The sequence below is a fragment of the Diuraphis noxia genome, unplaced genomic scaffold (assembly GCF_037042655.1).
Source record: "Diuraphis noxia isolate RWA-SAM2 unplaced genomic scaffold, SU_Dnox_SAM2 contig0005, whole genome shotgun sequence".
Lineage (NCBI taxonomy): Eukaryota > Metazoa > Arthropoda > Insecta > Hemiptera > Aphididae > Diuraphis > Diuraphis noxia.
Window position 1 is genome coordinate 6,340,748 of NW_028301715.1, and position 17,184 is coordinate 6,357,931.

The 17,184-nt window shown below is 30.5% G+C and overlaps 3 protein-coding genes across 4 annotated transcripts; 1 reads left to right on the forward strand and 2 right to left on the reverse strand.

Moving 5' to 3' along the window:
• On the forward strand, positions 1 to 7,667 carry LOC149054814 (uncharacterized). 2 transcript variants are annotated; one of them, XM_089228823.1, is made up of 6 exons: positions 193 to 332; positions 1,215 to 1,402; positions 1,752 to 2,031; positions 5,153 to 5,678; positions 6,979 to 7,092; positions 7,168 to 7,667. In XM_089228823.1, exons 3-6 carry the CDS (start codon positions 1,761 to 1,763, stop codon positions 7,280 to 7,282), a joined length of 1,026 nt encoding a protein of 341 aa, XP_089084949.1. In that variant the 5' UTR covers positions 193 to 332; positions 1,215 to 1,402; positions 1,752 to 1,760; the 3' UTR covers positions 7,283 to 7,667. The 2 variants fall into 2 exon arrangements, with proteins under 2 accessions (XP_089084948.1, XP_089084949.1); XM_089228822.1 differs by lacking the exon at positions 1,215 to 1,402 and having other exon boundaries at positions 1 to 332; positions 1,755 to 2,031.
• Positions 7,668 to 8,366: 699 nt separating this feature from the next.
• LOC107163693 (ribosomal protein S4) lies at positions 8,367 to 12,804 on the reverse strand. Its single transcript, XM_015511233.2, has 6 exons — positions 12,648 to 12,804; positions 11,980 to 12,238; positions 10,745 to 10,842; positions 10,507 to 10,678; positions 10,299 to 10,428; positions 8,367 to 8,556 (listed from the first exon to the last, which is right to left on the reverse strand). The coding sequence occupies exons 1-6, from the start codon at positions 12,648 to 12,650 to the stop codon at positions 8,421 to 8,423; spliced, it is 798 nt and encodes a 265-aa protein (XP_015366719.1). The 5' UTR covers positions 12,651 to 12,804; the 3' UTR covers positions 8,367 to 8,420.
• Positions 12,805 to 14,213: 1,409 nt separating this feature from the next.
• LOC107163688 (sperm-associated antigen 7) lies at positions 14,214 to 17,160 on the reverse strand. The gene is made up of 6 exons (XM_015511228.2): positions 16,728 to 17,160; positions 16,425 to 16,492; positions 16,123 to 16,211; positions 15,888 to 16,059; positions 14,698 to 14,872; positions 14,214 to 14,619 (listed from the first exon to the last, which is right to left on the reverse strand). The coding sequence occupies exons 1-6, from the start codon at positions 16,804 to 16,806 to the stop codon at positions 14,498 to 14,500; spliced, it is 705 nt and encodes a 234-aa protein (XP_015366714.1). The 5' UTR covers positions 16,807 to 17,160; the 3' UTR covers positions 14,214 to 14,497.
• Between the last annotated feature and the right edge of the window lie 24 nt (positions 17,161 to 17,184).

Here is a 17,184-nt window from a genome sequence, read left to right on the forward strand (position 1 = left end):
GGTGGCACCGACTGCACTTGCCGACCAGCGACCATCCGCCGAGCAGGTCCTCCACGCCACAACATTTCAATAAAGGAATATACTTATCTTGCATGATTGGAAAGACGCTCGCCGTTTATAGTGACCGCCGGAAAACTACAAGACTGCACATGCAACTGCACCGGGATCACACGCCGTCGGACGGCAGACAGACTTTCGTAGCCGCTTCGTACTTGCCGGCCAACTGCGGTACGGCAACCCTCGATATGGCGGATGTGCTCTGCAGCGGAAGTCTACACTCGTCGCAACCGGAAAATGATGATACATCTTCGTCGACGACCGGAAGTAATACGGTAAACGACTCGTTTATACTTAATAGATACAACTGTGTAGGTGTACACGACCAATGATGGGCATTAACAGTGTAAACATTTCAGGGGGTGGCGGGATAATAATAGTGATCCAAGTAAAGCTATAACCATCAGGACACAAAATCCTTAACATTTTTTAATGTCACACCCTTAATTCTCGACCTGAACTTAAATACTTACCAAATTAATTAAATTAATTAACTTATATAGTCAGTAAATTTATTGACGAGAACGCACACATTACCTACTGCGCTGAAAGTGTACTATATGAATAAAAACATTTTTAAAATGTTTATTTAGCGATTTATATTTTATACACTATATACAATTTTAAACTTTCATGATGATATAGTATAAGTAAAGACATTAAAACTTAAAAAGTATTGTGACTTGCAGTAAGTTTTGACTGGTAAGTATTGGAAACAACTTACGATGATATAGGTACTATAGGAAACTGCATTTCTACTGTTTATAGCAATGTTGATTTTGACAATATGTAGACAATAATATACACAGACTGCAATACCTCTTGCGGGAATTTTTAATGGACTTGAATGAACTTTTTTTCACATTTCTACTTTAGAAATTTAAATAATATACATATATCTGACTTTTCAATTAATAAAAGTTAAACCTCTAGCTTTCAACATAAAGTCAACCCTCTGATTATAATTTGAGTAGATTACCACCTGAACATTTTTCTTTATTTAAAATCTTCTAATATACTTACAGTAATAGGTAGGTACCTATCTAAAAACTTAAATCAAATATAACACCTAAAATTTTAAAATAATTAAATATTATATTATATTTAAATAATCAGAAAACAAAAAGTTTAATCGTAAAAAAATGTTCTAATTCTAGATTAAACATAAAAAAAAACTATTGCGATGATCATGTGTAGAGCCCATTTTCTTAAATTATTTTTAAGAGGACACCACATCCGCATGGCGTTGTCTCCGTCTTACAAACGTATAGAACATAGCAAAACAACTGTTCTCCCTCAGTATTTATAATAGAATTATCAGAATTTCACAACGGATAGCCGATAGGTAAGAACTTTATCTGTGTCATAACGTCATCATTTTGTTGATGGCACAAACCAATAATTTTTAATAATTAAATAATAAAATTGAAAAATATTTTTTTTTCTTAAGTTAATAACTTTAATTAGATATATTTATGTTATCAAAAAAATGACGAAAATATTTGAAGTATTTTAGGTATTAAAAACGATATAACTATAAATATTGGCTCATCACCAAAAATGACGACAATGAACACATGCAATAATATATTAAATTATATTAGATTACCCGATTTTAGTTACTATTATACATATTATAATTCTATGCTATTGATAATCATATTATTATCTATTATTATTGTTTTCCCTTGCAGCAGACGCTCATGGTGTCCGTGGACGACGCGGGACGATTGGTGTGCACGGCCGGCGACCGCTGTCCCGCGGCCGCGGCCGACTGCAGCTGTTGGATACTGTCCGTGCCGCTGGCCGACGACTGTCACGCGTACAACTGCCGGCTGTCGCTCCTGGCCGCCGGCACCTTGGGGCTGCACACCACCGCCGCCGTGATGCCCGGACAGCCGCTCAAGATGTGGTTCCCGCCGGATCTCCAACTAATGTTGCATGTGCCGTTTCTCACGCCCGTCAACATAAGAGGTGAGCGACATGGCGCGCAGCCGCGGGCCTGTACATATTATATTATGGCGCGATCGACGTATTGGCTAAACACGTCATTATCATGTACATAATAACATATGCCTGTACACGTCCGTTCAACGAACGACACTAATATTATTATTATTTCGGATTTTATAACGTGTTTTGCTAATAAATGTCATAGGATAAGTACATAGGCGCAAACAGTGGCGGTCTAACCCCCCCCCCTGGTTAAATATAAAATATAAAATTATTAGATAAAATACATTTTTTATGACTTCTATTTTTGAGTACTTATTGTATTATTTAATGTAAAAAATATTCCCCCCCCCTTGGACTTGTTCAAGGACGCCACTGGGCGCAAATCAACCAAAAACATTAGGGGGGGCTTAAGCACCAACAATGTTTGAGGAAATAGATCAAATTTCACGTTAATATCATAATTTCACAACAATTATTATTATTATATTACCTATGTCCTATATAATATGTTTTATATGTCATTGCAGTTTAATATATCCAGACGTAAACTCGATGACATATTATATTATAAATAATCAAATAAATATAAAACTGTTTCTGAATTTTTAATAAATGTAATTATTACGGAAATATGATGGTAATAGTACTATAAGTTATAACCACGGGATTCGGGGTGCTAGCATTAACATTCAAGGTGCTAAGCACCCTTAACACCCCTGCGATTAACGCCATATGGATAGGTAGCAGGGCCGGCCCAGGGTGTTTTGACGCCCCGGGTGATTTTTTGAAATGCGCCCTTAATCAAATGCTCCATAATACATTTAATACTTTTTATACTTACCTACATATTTTGTTTAAAATTATTCTTATATTTATGGATAGGTAAAGGATTGCAAAACTTATTTGGATACAATTTATAGACGTATCGACATCTGTAACACATACTTTTTTGGTTTTCCCGAGTTAATGATTACCTATTTATATTATTGTATATTATTTTTTAATTATTTGTAATTTAAAATCTATAAAAAAAATATATATATATAACATAATATTCTGTCACAGATAATTTAGTCATTTAGCTATATTATTGTCAATTTGAATAAATATTACGCTAAAATTTATAAAATATTCGTATATTAAAAGCATCCCTAAAAATGTAGCACCCCGGGCAACCGTCCGATTTACCTGTATCATGGGCCGGCTCTGATTAGGTAAATACATAATGCAGATAACAATGGCTGAGTGAGCTAATATACCTATATTTGTTTTGCGCATCGGTGATTCCGAATTTGTAATTTTTAAAACGATTAATAGTTGTGAAAATATATTCTTAAGCTACCTAAAATAATTTTCAAAAACATAAATTTTTAGGTATAAACTTTAAATAACAAAAGTGTCTCGGTTATTAATTTATTAAAATATGTACAATATATCAATGTATACCTATGATGTTTAATATATTGTATACATCGTACCTAACTTTATATGCATAATGCATATAGTTGCATGACGCAGTATGACCTCAAAAGTCCCACATCACCCAAAGTTATGTTCGTGGTAAGTCCATAAATGATATTTTTTTTTTTTAAATATGATGAAGAAATTCAGATTTAACAAAGTGAATTTCAAAACAAATGTAAGTAGGTACTAATAAAAAACTACATCAAAAAATTTGATTTACCACTGAAACATTTTGATGGACTACAATATGGAACTTTTAGACGTATCATATCCGTATGCTACCTACATTAAGTAGACTGCATATAAATTTGCATAGTATACCTACATAGGTCGTAGTATTGACTATGACTAAACTCTATTCATAAATCATAATTCATAATCTATGGTAGTAATAAATTATGTCATAAAATATTAAACGTAAAAAAATTTAATGTTTAGAAAAATATATGATATAATATTACGATTTATTGGCCCCTAGAACATGATAGACACTTAGAATTTGATCTTTTAGACTTCTGAATCAGCTTTTTCCTTTTGATTTGCGGGGCATTAAGAGCGGTGGATTGACTAAAAATGTTAGCTCTGGAAATTACCATGTGAAGGCACACCCAATAATTAATAATAATTTTCCATTCAAATTATTTTTCTTTATAAATTGTTTTCTTTATAATTTAATATAATATATAATATACATTCAGTGGCAGATCCAGGTCCAGATCCCTCCGTTCTCTAAAAAACTTCATATTCATGTAAAATTTATTGTGTATATTAATTATTCATTTTTGGAAACAGCCTCTATATTTACGTCTATGAAATACAACTGCCCCCCGTTATTTTTGGCTGGATCCACCACTGTATACATTTAACATGTAAGTAGGTACGTAGCTTATTTTTATGACCACCTAAATTACCAACTAACGATTCACTCTCCTAAAAGAACTGCAGATGCTGAAATAGAAGTTCAAAGCATTTTTAATAACTTCAAAAGCCAATGACAGTAAGAAAAAAAACACACTATTATAAATTTAAATTTATAAAGTCAATATTATGTTCGCATCGCTACGCGCAGAATAAAAATATATTAAAATACATTTTATAAAAACGCTGACGGTTTAAATTTATTAACGCATGTGTACAGTGTACTATACTAAGTGCAGCCAAAATAACATCCGAAATCATGATATGAGTATATACGACAACAAACTATGATGTATTGATGTACCTATTGGTAACACGTCGAAGTTAAATATCATCAAACAATTTATAATCCAAATAGGTACTTCAGCTCGTAGTCTAATTGATACGAGAATTGGCCAGACAGAAACTAATTTGGTTAGCCAATAGCCAAACCATCGCCAGAAGACAATACCATTATAATTTTAATTTATAATATCTAACCTATGTAAAATTACATAGTACGTAGTAGGTATATTACTTATAATTATATTATGATGTATACGCTGAGTTATGAGTTTATGACAAAAAGCTTAACAACAGACCAAATTTGTAATAAGCTAACATAGGTACAATAAGCACTACTTAATTTTTTCATGACATACCTACTTAGTACCCACAATCATATAATTTGTAAATAATTACAAATATTTGATTATTTGTGCGTATTACAATCACGTTTCTATTTTATATTATAAATTCATTTTTGTTTTGTTTCCAGACGAGAGAAAGTACGTCTGCCACAAGTGCGGTTACACGTGCGAAAAGCCCAATCCGCTGAAGATCCACATGGCGCTGGACTGCGGCAGACGACCGCGCGCCAAACTGTGGTCCAGGCTGGCGGCCGACCACTGCGCAAGCGGCCGGACGATCGAAGCGTCGTTCCGGTTCAGCTTGACGCCGGCCGAGTCGCGGGCGCCCTTGACGTCCGCCTCCGCAGACTCGGCGTTCCGGCCCTACTCGCCCGAGTCGTCGGCCAGCAGTGGCGGCGGTCCGGCGCCCCCGTCGCCACTGCGGCCTCCGCCGCCCACGCGGCTGTCGTCTACGTCCTCGTCGTCCGACCGAACGCCACTGCAGGACGGACCGCTCCGACAGTCGATCGGCGGCAGCGACACGGCGTTCTTCGACCGGCGCTGCGCCGAGATGGAAACCATCGTCAGCAACCTCGGCCACTCCGACCAAGGACACCTGTGCATATACTGCGGAAAAGTCTACTCCAGGAAGTACGGGCTCAAGATTCATATCAGGTACTGTCTACATGACTACATCACCTGTACTTGATTACCTTCCAAAACTTATCTATATTATACAGCAGAGGTGGCCACTTGGCCACGTGTCCAACTATCGACTGGCGTCTTATATTTTAAAAAAAACCAATGTTTATTTATTTACGATAACATTTAAAAAATTATAAATTGTATTTATAAAAATTTTGGCTCATGTTGACCACCACCATTAATTATTATGGAGAGAAAGTGTTTAAGTGTGTATGACGTGAGACAATTCCCGGCAATTCTATCGCTCTCGTGATTTTAAAATTTGGTTCATAGGTTATCCTGTAGGTAGTTTTTGAAAATTCCATGAAATTTAAAACTGTGAAACATTTCAATGTTACCTATAATTTTCATAACTTACCTTCGCTATTGATTAGTGGCGATTTTCTTTGGTCAGGTTATTGATAAATATTCATCATTAATATTTGTATTTGAAAAAATTTCAATATTTCACGATTTTGTAAAATATTTCATACTTCAAACTCTATGTCTCTATCCATAGATACCTGAGCATAATATTTTACACAGGGTTGGATCGTCGAAAAACAATTTTTTTTGTTCGCGCAATTTGAAAATCGGCTTAGAATTATGACAAATGTAGCTTTCAGACGACGCCATTATCGCGTATATTGTCTCAGTCTCACTAACGTACAACTTTACTCCCTTTGTATTTATAGTAGAGTATTATCTACTAAAATTCGCAATGCATAGTGAAGAACTCTATCTGTGTTATATCTCAGTTAGAGAACATTAGTTTTTTTTTCATTTAATTATTAAAAACTATCAGTTAGTACTATCGAAAAAATTAAGTCGCTGCAGTACAGATAAAGTGCTTCCCCAACACGTCGCATCATATAATTTCAGTAATTCTAGTATAAATACAAAGCGTGTTAAAGTTGTCCCGTGCAAAATCGTTGTTGGAATGTTGTACTTCATAAGACTACGGAGACAACATTAGCGGTTGTGGCGTCCTCTTAATGACTTAATATGTATAAATCATAATATATATAATTATAAGCCCGGGTAAGCCCATAATTAATATAAAAGTAAACCTAGCGGCCTGGCCTATCCCCTTTTAAGTACGTCACTGCAATCGTCTTGTGTAGATTTTCACATTTAATTTACACCATTGTATTAATATAATTTAACTGGCATACCTAGGATACTATAATATTATGACTTTGAAAAATTAAGTTATAAATGTTATAATCAATACAAGGGGATAAGAATTAAAACTAAAAGTATTCCATTTTTTTTTTTTTTTTTAATATAGAACTCACACCGGTTTTAAGCCGCTAAAATGCAAGTATTGCTACCGACCATTCGGAGACCCAAGCAATTTAAACAAACACGTACGATTGCACGCCGAAGGAGACACTCCTTATAAGTAAGTTCTTAAAATATTAATTTTTTATCCATCCAATTGAGTGTCATAATCGAAATTTTCGTTTTGTTTATTAAGGTGCGATTGTTGCGGGAAAATCCTGGTGCGCAAGAGAGACCTAGACAGACACATGAAATCAAGACACGCACAAGTTATGCAGAAAAACATTTATAAAATGCACGTACCTGTATGACAACGCACTATTTTTTTTCCTAAACAGTGGTTAATTTATAATTGATTGTTAAAAGGTTTGTGATATTTTATTCTTATAATTAAAATATATAATATTATTCAACATAATATAAAATTTGAAAAGATTCAATGTAATTGTCTATACAATGTTTATCTAGTCATGCTCAATACACCTAAGTTATATAATAAGACATCAAGATTGTTATTTTGTACACATAGTTTAATAAATAATATTATTAGTAGTGCCTGTACAGAAAAGTTTTTTGTAACAAATTTTATAATATAATTCTTACGTGTTTTTATTTTATTTATAAATTTGAGTTTTTATCTTTAAATGTATTTTGAAAATACACATAACCACCACAACCAAAAACAAATTAATAAATTTCAGAAGATACAAGATACAGATTAATCTAATATCCTTAACACATTTTAAGTTTCCAAATTGTGATTCGATTAATTTAAATTGTAAGACTTGGTATCCTTTCATTTAGTTAAGAAATTGTATAATTGAGTTTAATTGGATGAAAATCTGCATTTACCTCTTAGAATTATTACTTGAGTCAGTTATAAAATACAAGTTATAGGACATAATATTAAATATAAAAACAATTTAAAATAGTAGATGCATCAATATTCAATTACTGTTATTTCAGAACTCTTCATAGACATTTAATAGTTAGAGGTTATATATTAGGTCATACTAGATGATTCACGCATTGAACTATGACATATTTCTCATGGTTTATAAATTGTAACTAAGTTTTTGACAAACTATGATGAATATGTATTTAGAAACTGATTTTATAAATGTAGTGTTTTATTTTAAATAGAGGGTAATGGCACTTGTCTTTCTCAAAACTATCTGTTAAAAAATTTAGTAAAAAATGTAAGTAATTAATGAGGGCTAAAAAAGAAATAGTATTCCAGTAAATTTACAAACTGTCACTATAAAAAAACAGTAGTTATATTGAAAAGTATTTAGGTAAATAGGTATGAACCATTATAAACCAGTCACAAAAAATAATTTTATGTATACCATTTAGGATAAATAAGAATAAAATTAAAAATCAATCAAAAACACATTTGTGTTTTATAAGTCATTTATTCAAATCACATAAAAATGCAAAAACAAACTCTTAACGCCTGCTTGACTTGGTCTTGGCAGCCAAACGCTTGTCACGTTCTTCGGCAATAGTCAACTTAACTCCCTTACTCCTTGGTAGAGAAATGTAGTTCTTTTGACCTTTTCCAATAATAAAAACGTTGTTCATCCTATAAAATAAAATAAATTCATTTTAAACATGTACTAGTTTTGTATGAATATTAAATAGAATAAATCAGAAAACACATTTATAAGCTTGACACTATGTATATCATATATGAATAGGTTTCAAGATATGTAATCAAGATTAAGATTCTATAATTTTAACTAAACCAAGTCTTAAATATGAATATTCTAAGGCTGCAACTGATTAAGTTAAGTCTAAGTCTGATCATACCATTAAATAAATCAGTTTTGTTATCAGCTTTTACTAATACTTAAGGTCACATCCAAAAAATTATAACTTGTTAATTTTAGAATACTGAAAACTAGAGAATTGTCAAAATAATAAAGTAACACTTCCAAGAACCCAACACTCAGCAAGTGCTAACTACACTCTTTACTGCCTAAGGCAGCTTATTTTATTTAGATACAGAGTAAAGTGAATATCATCTGTTTAATATTCATTCAAGCATTTTTCTTTTTACTATGTACCATCATCACGGCATACCTTGATATAATATATAGTCTCATGGTATAAAATATTTACAAAAAGGTTACAAATGGATAGTGATTAGAAAATATGTACCAAATTACTGAAATTTTTAAAAATCTAGTGTATAATCATGTAATGGTCTAGATTAATAAATTGAAAATTGGATTTTCACTGGTTATTGCTGTAACTATTTGTATAATGTTGATAGAAAAACTACAAATGAGGAAACATGCATGATAAATTGATAACCATGAAAAGTAAAAAAAAAAAAACAAGTTAAGCAAGCAAGAGCATAATTAAATGTGAGAAAACGTAATATATATATTTTTTTTTTGAAGAACATTTAACAATCTGTACTCATGGTACAATTAGCTTAATAGATATTTGAATTACAATAGTAATAGAATTAATACAAATACAAACGCGACAGCATTCAATTTATATGTAACGCTATTCTTATTTTACATGAAAATCTTGAATTGAAGAGACTGTCGAGCAACAGCACTTTGGCAAGAATTTTTTTTTTTTATAATTAACGTATAGTCCTATGTATTATGCTAACCAGTCTCTGGGCCACTTATGCTGGAGTCTCCTTACCGTATTACCCGGAAGGGAGTGTGATGAAAGATCTTTAATGAGGGGATTGGTGTGGTTTTGTAGCCTGTTGTGGAATTTAAAGTAGTGATTTTTTGCGACTTCTTTGACATACAGTATGTTCAGGTCTGAGTGTAGAGTTTCATTCGAGACATATGGAGGGGCGTTAGTGATGAGACGGAGAGTTTTTGATTGGACTACTTGAATTTTGTTTATGTTTGTTTTTTTAGCAGCTCCATAGCTGAATCCCATACGTCCAGATGGGTTTTATTAGTAGTTTGTACAAGTTAATTTTTGATTTTAGGTTGAGCTTTGAGGTTTTGCCCATAGTACTACGGAGAATAGAGAGTCTTCGATTTAGTTTTAGTTTGGTCATATGAATGTGTTTGGCCCAGTTGAGTTTTTTGTCAAAGTATAATCCTAAATAATTGACTGTGTCCGAATTAGGGATTATTTCATTGTTTAGTGTGATACTGGAGGGGGTTGTTGCATTTTGAGGGAAAATGTGGTATTGATTAAGATTCGTTTATTTTTGTGTGCCATTGGAAGTACCAAGGGGAAAGTAGGTCAAGATGTTTTTGTAGTGATGTCGAGAGTAATAACATATTATAATATTACAATTTGACGATCAAATTAAAAAAAAAAAATTAATAATGAACTTACCGGGTGGCAAAAATATGTTCATTTGCATCCTTAATGTGAACAATATCAAAAGATCCTGGATGTCTTTCCCTGTTGGTAACAATACCAACACGCCCTAAATTGCGACCTCCAGTAATCATGCACAAGTTTCCTATAAAAAATATGAATAGTTATGTCAATTAATATTACACAAACATTATTGTATTTAAAAAAAAAGAATTTAACTTGCCAGTTTCAAAACGAATATGATCCAAAATTTTTGATGAAGCAATATCGTATCTAATAGTATCATTAACCTTGATGTTGGGATCAGGGTAGCGGATAGTACGGCCATCGTGAGTAGTTAAAAATGGCACTCCTTTGGGTCCAGTTTGTACCCTCTTTACTTTACAAAGCTTGTACTAAAATGCAATAAGAAAATAAATAACGAAACAATTAATTTCACTTCAAACTTGTAATTTAATTACTTTTGCTTCTTCTGGAGTAATTCTATGAATGGTGAAACGACCTTTTACATCATAGATCAATCTGAAGTGTTCACTGGTCTTTTGGATAGATATAACATCTGTAAGTATAATATAAATTTTAATTTGATTAAATTATTTACCTTCTTTATTCAACTTATTTACTATTGATTAAAAATGTGTATGGTAAAATACTTTATTTTAAACTATTTACTAGCATGCTTGATTTTAAAATAAGCAAAACCCGACCAGATTGGTTGTTTTCATTTTATAATCATACCAAAACAACAAATTCAGAATGATAAAATATAAGATACCTCATAACATTAAATAATATTCTAATTTTAAAATATTCTTAATTATCCTTATAATATGATTAAAAAATCCATGATATTATGAACTTAATATTTTAACCTCACATTTGAAACAAAGTAACTAGGCACAATTAAAGTTAAAAACTCTTACACATTATGAAACACAGCAAAAAAGCAATGACCCATCTTAAGAACTAAATTTTAGGCTTTTATGACAAAATAAGTGTATATATTAACTTAAAATCATAAATATAAACATAATTTCAAACCAAACTTTAGAAATAGTTATTCTTCAAAGGTTTATAATACTCAATGAATTTAAGGTTTAAAATCATAGAAATAACTACAAATGTGTTGTAGGGCGACAACAATTTAAAATATCACAGGTTTAATTAATAAATTTGTTTTTATTATTTAAAGTCAGTTAATAAATAAAATTGATAGTAGCAGGTGAAAAATATAAAATAATATGCTTATTTTTGATCAGTGAAATTTCTTTAAAAACAGAATTAACAACTAATTATATTCAAAATTGGAAAGAGTAAATAAATAGATAACTAATATATTTCAACAAGAAAATAAAATAAAAGATTTGAAAACAAATTCAAGAATACTAATTTGTATTACAAAATTGACATTTTAAAATTAAAATATACTTCTTTAAATTTGTAAACCATACCTTACTACTCAATACTTTTTACCCACAAGATAAATCTACGGATCATAAATATACTTTTGTCTATAAATAACCATTACAACAAAAACCTTCCTAAAAACGTAATCATGACAAAAAAAAAAAATCAAATCAATCAAATATTAATGCAGCATTCAAGGAAGATATATTAAATGGCTGATTGAAAAATTCAATACATTGGAATACAGCTATTTTAGATCGCACTTAAAAGTATGGAACGAGTCACTTACCCATAAAACCAGCTGGATAGTTAGGGTCGGTACGGACTTTGCCATCAACCTTGATTAATCTTTGCATGACAATCTTGGTGACTTCAGCACCAGTAAGTGCATACTTCAAACGATTACGCAAGAAAATCAATAACGGCAGTGATTCCCGGAGTTTGTGTGGACCGGTGCTTGGACGAGGGGCGAAGACACCTCCCAATTTGTCCAACATCCATGCTTTGGGTGCGTTTAAACGCTTCAAATGTTTCTTCGGACCTCTGGCCTAAAAATGATTTGCATTAGACATAGGATATTATCATTGTATAATAGAAGTAACTAAACAAGCCGTCTAGTCGACACAATGAAAATCAATAGCGGTTTGATGTCCAAACGTAAACATCTTTCAACATCAGAAGATCGTCGAAATAGGAATTATTCTAAAATTATCATTGTTTTAATATTAAAACTGTAACGGAATTCGTTAAGCATCGTTCGATTCAGATTGACGGACGACTATAAATTGTCCCGAAAATCGTATATTACGGTAGAGTTATAATCAGAAGACTTTGGACATAAACTATAATATGTAATATTTTAAACATTTTAATTTGTTTGGAAATTAATAGTGCAAACGTTTTGGCCGATGAGCAGATGGTTGCTTCGATTAAAATGGATAAAAATTAAAAACTTACCATTTTGACGGAAAAGTGTTACTGTACCAGACGCGAAAACTAGAAGAACATTTCAACAGAACACCAACATTCGGAAAGATAGTAGATTTTGATATTATAGGTTAGGTTTTTATAAACAAAATTCAGTCACACGGGAGGATAGATTTCAATTTATGCTCCGATCTCCTTGACTTTCACGTGGAGACTCAAAAACCAGTCTGATATGGTCGAATGTCTGAATACCAGCTGCTGATTAGACCATGGATTAGACAGTGTAATAATTGATCTAATATCACAGAATAGATATCACCATGATAATTGATTATAATTTATAAATTTTAAGTTTATAAACAATCCTATAGCCCATAGGCTATAGGCTATAATCCGATAATCGTGAATATCAATAATATCATTAATGTTAAGAAGGCACATAATACATAAACATTTATTTTTTTTAAACTGAGAAACTCGACACAGTCGACACTCTTTCTGCACTCTACAGTCAAGTTATCTAATTTTGAGTCGTCGACCATCGACTAATACCAAACACTAAAGTTGATATGTCATTTATAGTATTTGCTAATACTCCCCATAGAAGCGTTAGATTATTTGAGTAGGTCATTGACGTATTAAATTTTAATTTATTTAAAATTATAATTAAAAACAATTCAGAGTGATGACAGTGTGTCAGCCTCTATTCTTAAGGATATTTTATAATCATAATATTTACTATAGGTACTCTAATATTACTATTCATCAAATATTTAAATACTGTATTTTGGAATTAGTTATTTCTAATTCTAATTTCTATGTTATATTTCATCATAAACATCACACATTAAATATTAATACATCATATTATTATAAAATATAAATTACAACACAATGGCGGACAGTTTTTGAAGTTCCCTTAAATAACTGAAATTGTTGCAGTAGAAATTTCAGTCTGAATACCAAAAAAAATTTTCAAATAAAACCTTCATATTATGTCATTAAAAATATGTATCTTAAATTTAAGTATTGCCATAAGAAATTAATAAATAACTCATAACTGAAACATTACCTCAAACTTTCTAGCATTTTGGCCACAATTACTAACTTTTATCTCGCTGTTTATCATTGAACTGTATACACTTTCAAGTAATGTGAATTTGTAGATAAAATCAAATTAAGAAAATTAACTGATGCAAATACACAATGATAAACTAATTTCCAGTCTCTTAACAGTCTTAATGGAATATAAATAACACCTTTACACTAAAAGGAAACATCTCACACAGGAAATGTCTAAACTCTACTTACTAAAATTGAAATATTAAATTCAAACTGCAAATCAAGCACCACACAATAAAAACTATATCATTTGAATTTGATATAATCTTATGATATAATTATAACTTTAAGTGTGTGCATTCATGAGATTAATCCTGGTCGTTAACTGTTATTATGAAAATAACTTTTGATGTATTTACTCATACATGGTACTAGGAACACAATTTATTTTAAGATATGATTCTTAATTTGAATCAATAAAAGAAATTTAAAAAATGTTAAATCATAAAATTGCACATAATAAAACACAAACTATTTTTGATTACTTCTACATTTATTTCTAGGCTTACAAATTAACAGCTGATTTAGTTAAATAAATATCAAAAATATAATATTAAGTATTGCTTTCACGAATAATTTAAAACAAAATGAGTATATAATTATGAATAATTGTTCGAATAATACATTTAAATGTAAGAATTTTATTTTTACATTTCATTGTTTTAAGCAATTTTAATATGAGCTGTATTCCTATTTTGTCTGATTTAATCAATTTTTAAACTATACTTCATAAAAATGTGGGCTATAGGTAAGTAAAATTAGTCCATTTTTAAAGATTGACTTTGAGAGTTGTCATTTTCAATTTTCAATCTTTTTTTTTCACGTATGTCTGCTAGTGTTTGCTCGATTGACCTTTGATCTTTTTTATTTTCACTTGGAACTGAAAATAAATTTGTTTTATACAATATTTTATGATTAAATACTTATTGAGCTCAGACTAAAAATCGTTTTAACTTACCAAATCCATAAGATTTATTAGTTTCTGTCTTTCGTGCTGCTTGTTCAGCTGCTTCCAAACCAACAAGATGTTGGAATTTTTCTTTGTAATTATATTTAGGCTTATCTTGGTTAGTTCGCTTTAGCATCATTCGTTTTTCTTCATCTAACATTTTTTCAATTTTAACTTGTTCCCTCTAAACATTAATAAAAACAAATATTTATATTATATTATATTATATTTATAATTGTTAAATTTCTTTGTAATGTGATAATTTTTATTTTTCTGTACATCAAAAAAACTTAGTGCTTACTTATACCTATCATGATCTGATTTACAAAATATCAAAAACCTACTTCTGTATCCCTAAGCTTAAATGATCATTGTCAGGAAAACTTTAGATAGTAATAAATAATATCATATTATATTATATTAACTTTTCATATCTATTGAATACCAAAATGCTGATTTTTTAACACCAAGTGAAATAATACAAACTAAAATTTAAAACAAACACTATAGAAATAATAAAAAGTAGTAAACCATTAAATACTGTATTTAAATAAACTGAAAGGCTAGAAAAGAAAGCTTCATATAAAATCAACTATTCTGACTGCCTCCTTTTACAGAATGAACTTCTTCAATTTAACTTGTATGCAGAATGGTTTATACTTCACTTATAAAGTTATAAAGATATATTCTTATCCAGACTGGGTTTGTTATACACGTCTTTAATATAAAATATGCAATTATAAATACAGAATTATTGCTTCATAAGTTAATTAATATTCAATACCCATTAGAAATATACTATCAACACTTTAAGGGCACAATACTATTAGTATAAGTGTAATTGATAGTATACATGTACATAATAATCATGTTAATAAACTAACATGAGAAATATATAATATTGCTTTGGTTAGCTTTGATATAAGTAGTCATCTATTAATAAGTCACAATTTTTTTTTTTTATTGTTATTTAGAAGGATCGGAAGAGGCATAACTTACTTATCCTCCAATCCTTAAACAGAATTGATCCTAGGCCAGTATAAATGTGGGAGGGTTATGATGATCACAACATCATTTTTGTTTTAAACGTCTGAGCAAGGTTTTCAGGAATGGAAAGTACTACAATATTTTATATTAATGGGTTATTGTTGGAAGTCAACTTTAAAATTTAGTTTGTAGCTTAATAATATATTACAAACTTGTTCTGTTAATCTTTTAGCAATATCATCATTCCATTCTTGACCATTTCGGAGTGCATTTAATTCATCCTCAGAAGGTGGAGAGTCTTTCTTGAATATCATAATATAACGATCAACTTCTTCTTCTCCAAAAGAATAAGCTAACATTCCAGCATCCTCCGCAATTTCATGTCTATTTAAAAATATATTTTCTTAGTTTCCTACAAATAATGATTAAAATAATTAATGTACTCACACAATATTGCGTAGCACTTTATTCAAAGTAGGGAATTTCAAACGAGTCTGATGATCGTCTTGAACAAATGATGTCACTTTCTTCTCAGTCTAAAAATAAAATACCATATTTATTAAATTATATTTATATTTTAATTTAATGAATAAAAAAAAAAAATTAAATACCTAAATATTTAAAATTAATGAAAAAACATTCTTAAGATTATCTATTGTCTTATTTAATAATTTAAATTTTAAATTTATAGCTAACATTGAACAATAAAAACATACAAATCATGAAAATGTATAAATAATTAGAATTACTTCATTGCGGAACTGTATCATTCTTGCTTTTTCCCTATTCTGTTGTTTGATTAACACTTCTTGGGCTTCTAAAATGAAAAATTAAATGGAGATAACATTTATAGTTAATACGTTACCATAATATTATGACAAGGAAATATTGACTATGCTAAATTCATATCAAGTACATTCCTAGACATTTTGTAGACATTTTATATAATTACTATTCAGGCACTAAACGCATAATACAGAATTATTCACTTTACCGATAAACATGTAAAAATTTCAAAAAATAAAAAATAATGACATCCAATTAAGGCTTACTTTTTTGCCTTAGTTTCTCTTTGGTATCCACAGTAGGTGGTTTTTCCATTGATTTCATGATCGACCCAAGTAAATCCATGATTGCGAAATTCGGTAGTGTAAATAAAATGTTAACTCAAATTACATCCAAAAACAACAAAGATTAATTAATAAAACGCACTATTGATTTGATGTTACTGACTGTAGGCACTAGGCAGTAAGCAAAGACGGGCAGATCAATAACGCAATAAAACTTGAAGCCTTGAAGTCGATCGATGTTCAAAATTTAAATTCACAAACGTCAATGGAAAATAAAAAGTCTAAAATCTGTATAGTATAAATTAATAATGATGGCCACGATTGTTGAATGAACATTGGAAAAAATTGAACATCGACGAAATCACAGAACAAAATAATAATATGAAAAATTAAATGGAACACAACAAGACGGCGATATGGATGGACATGGGCTATTCAA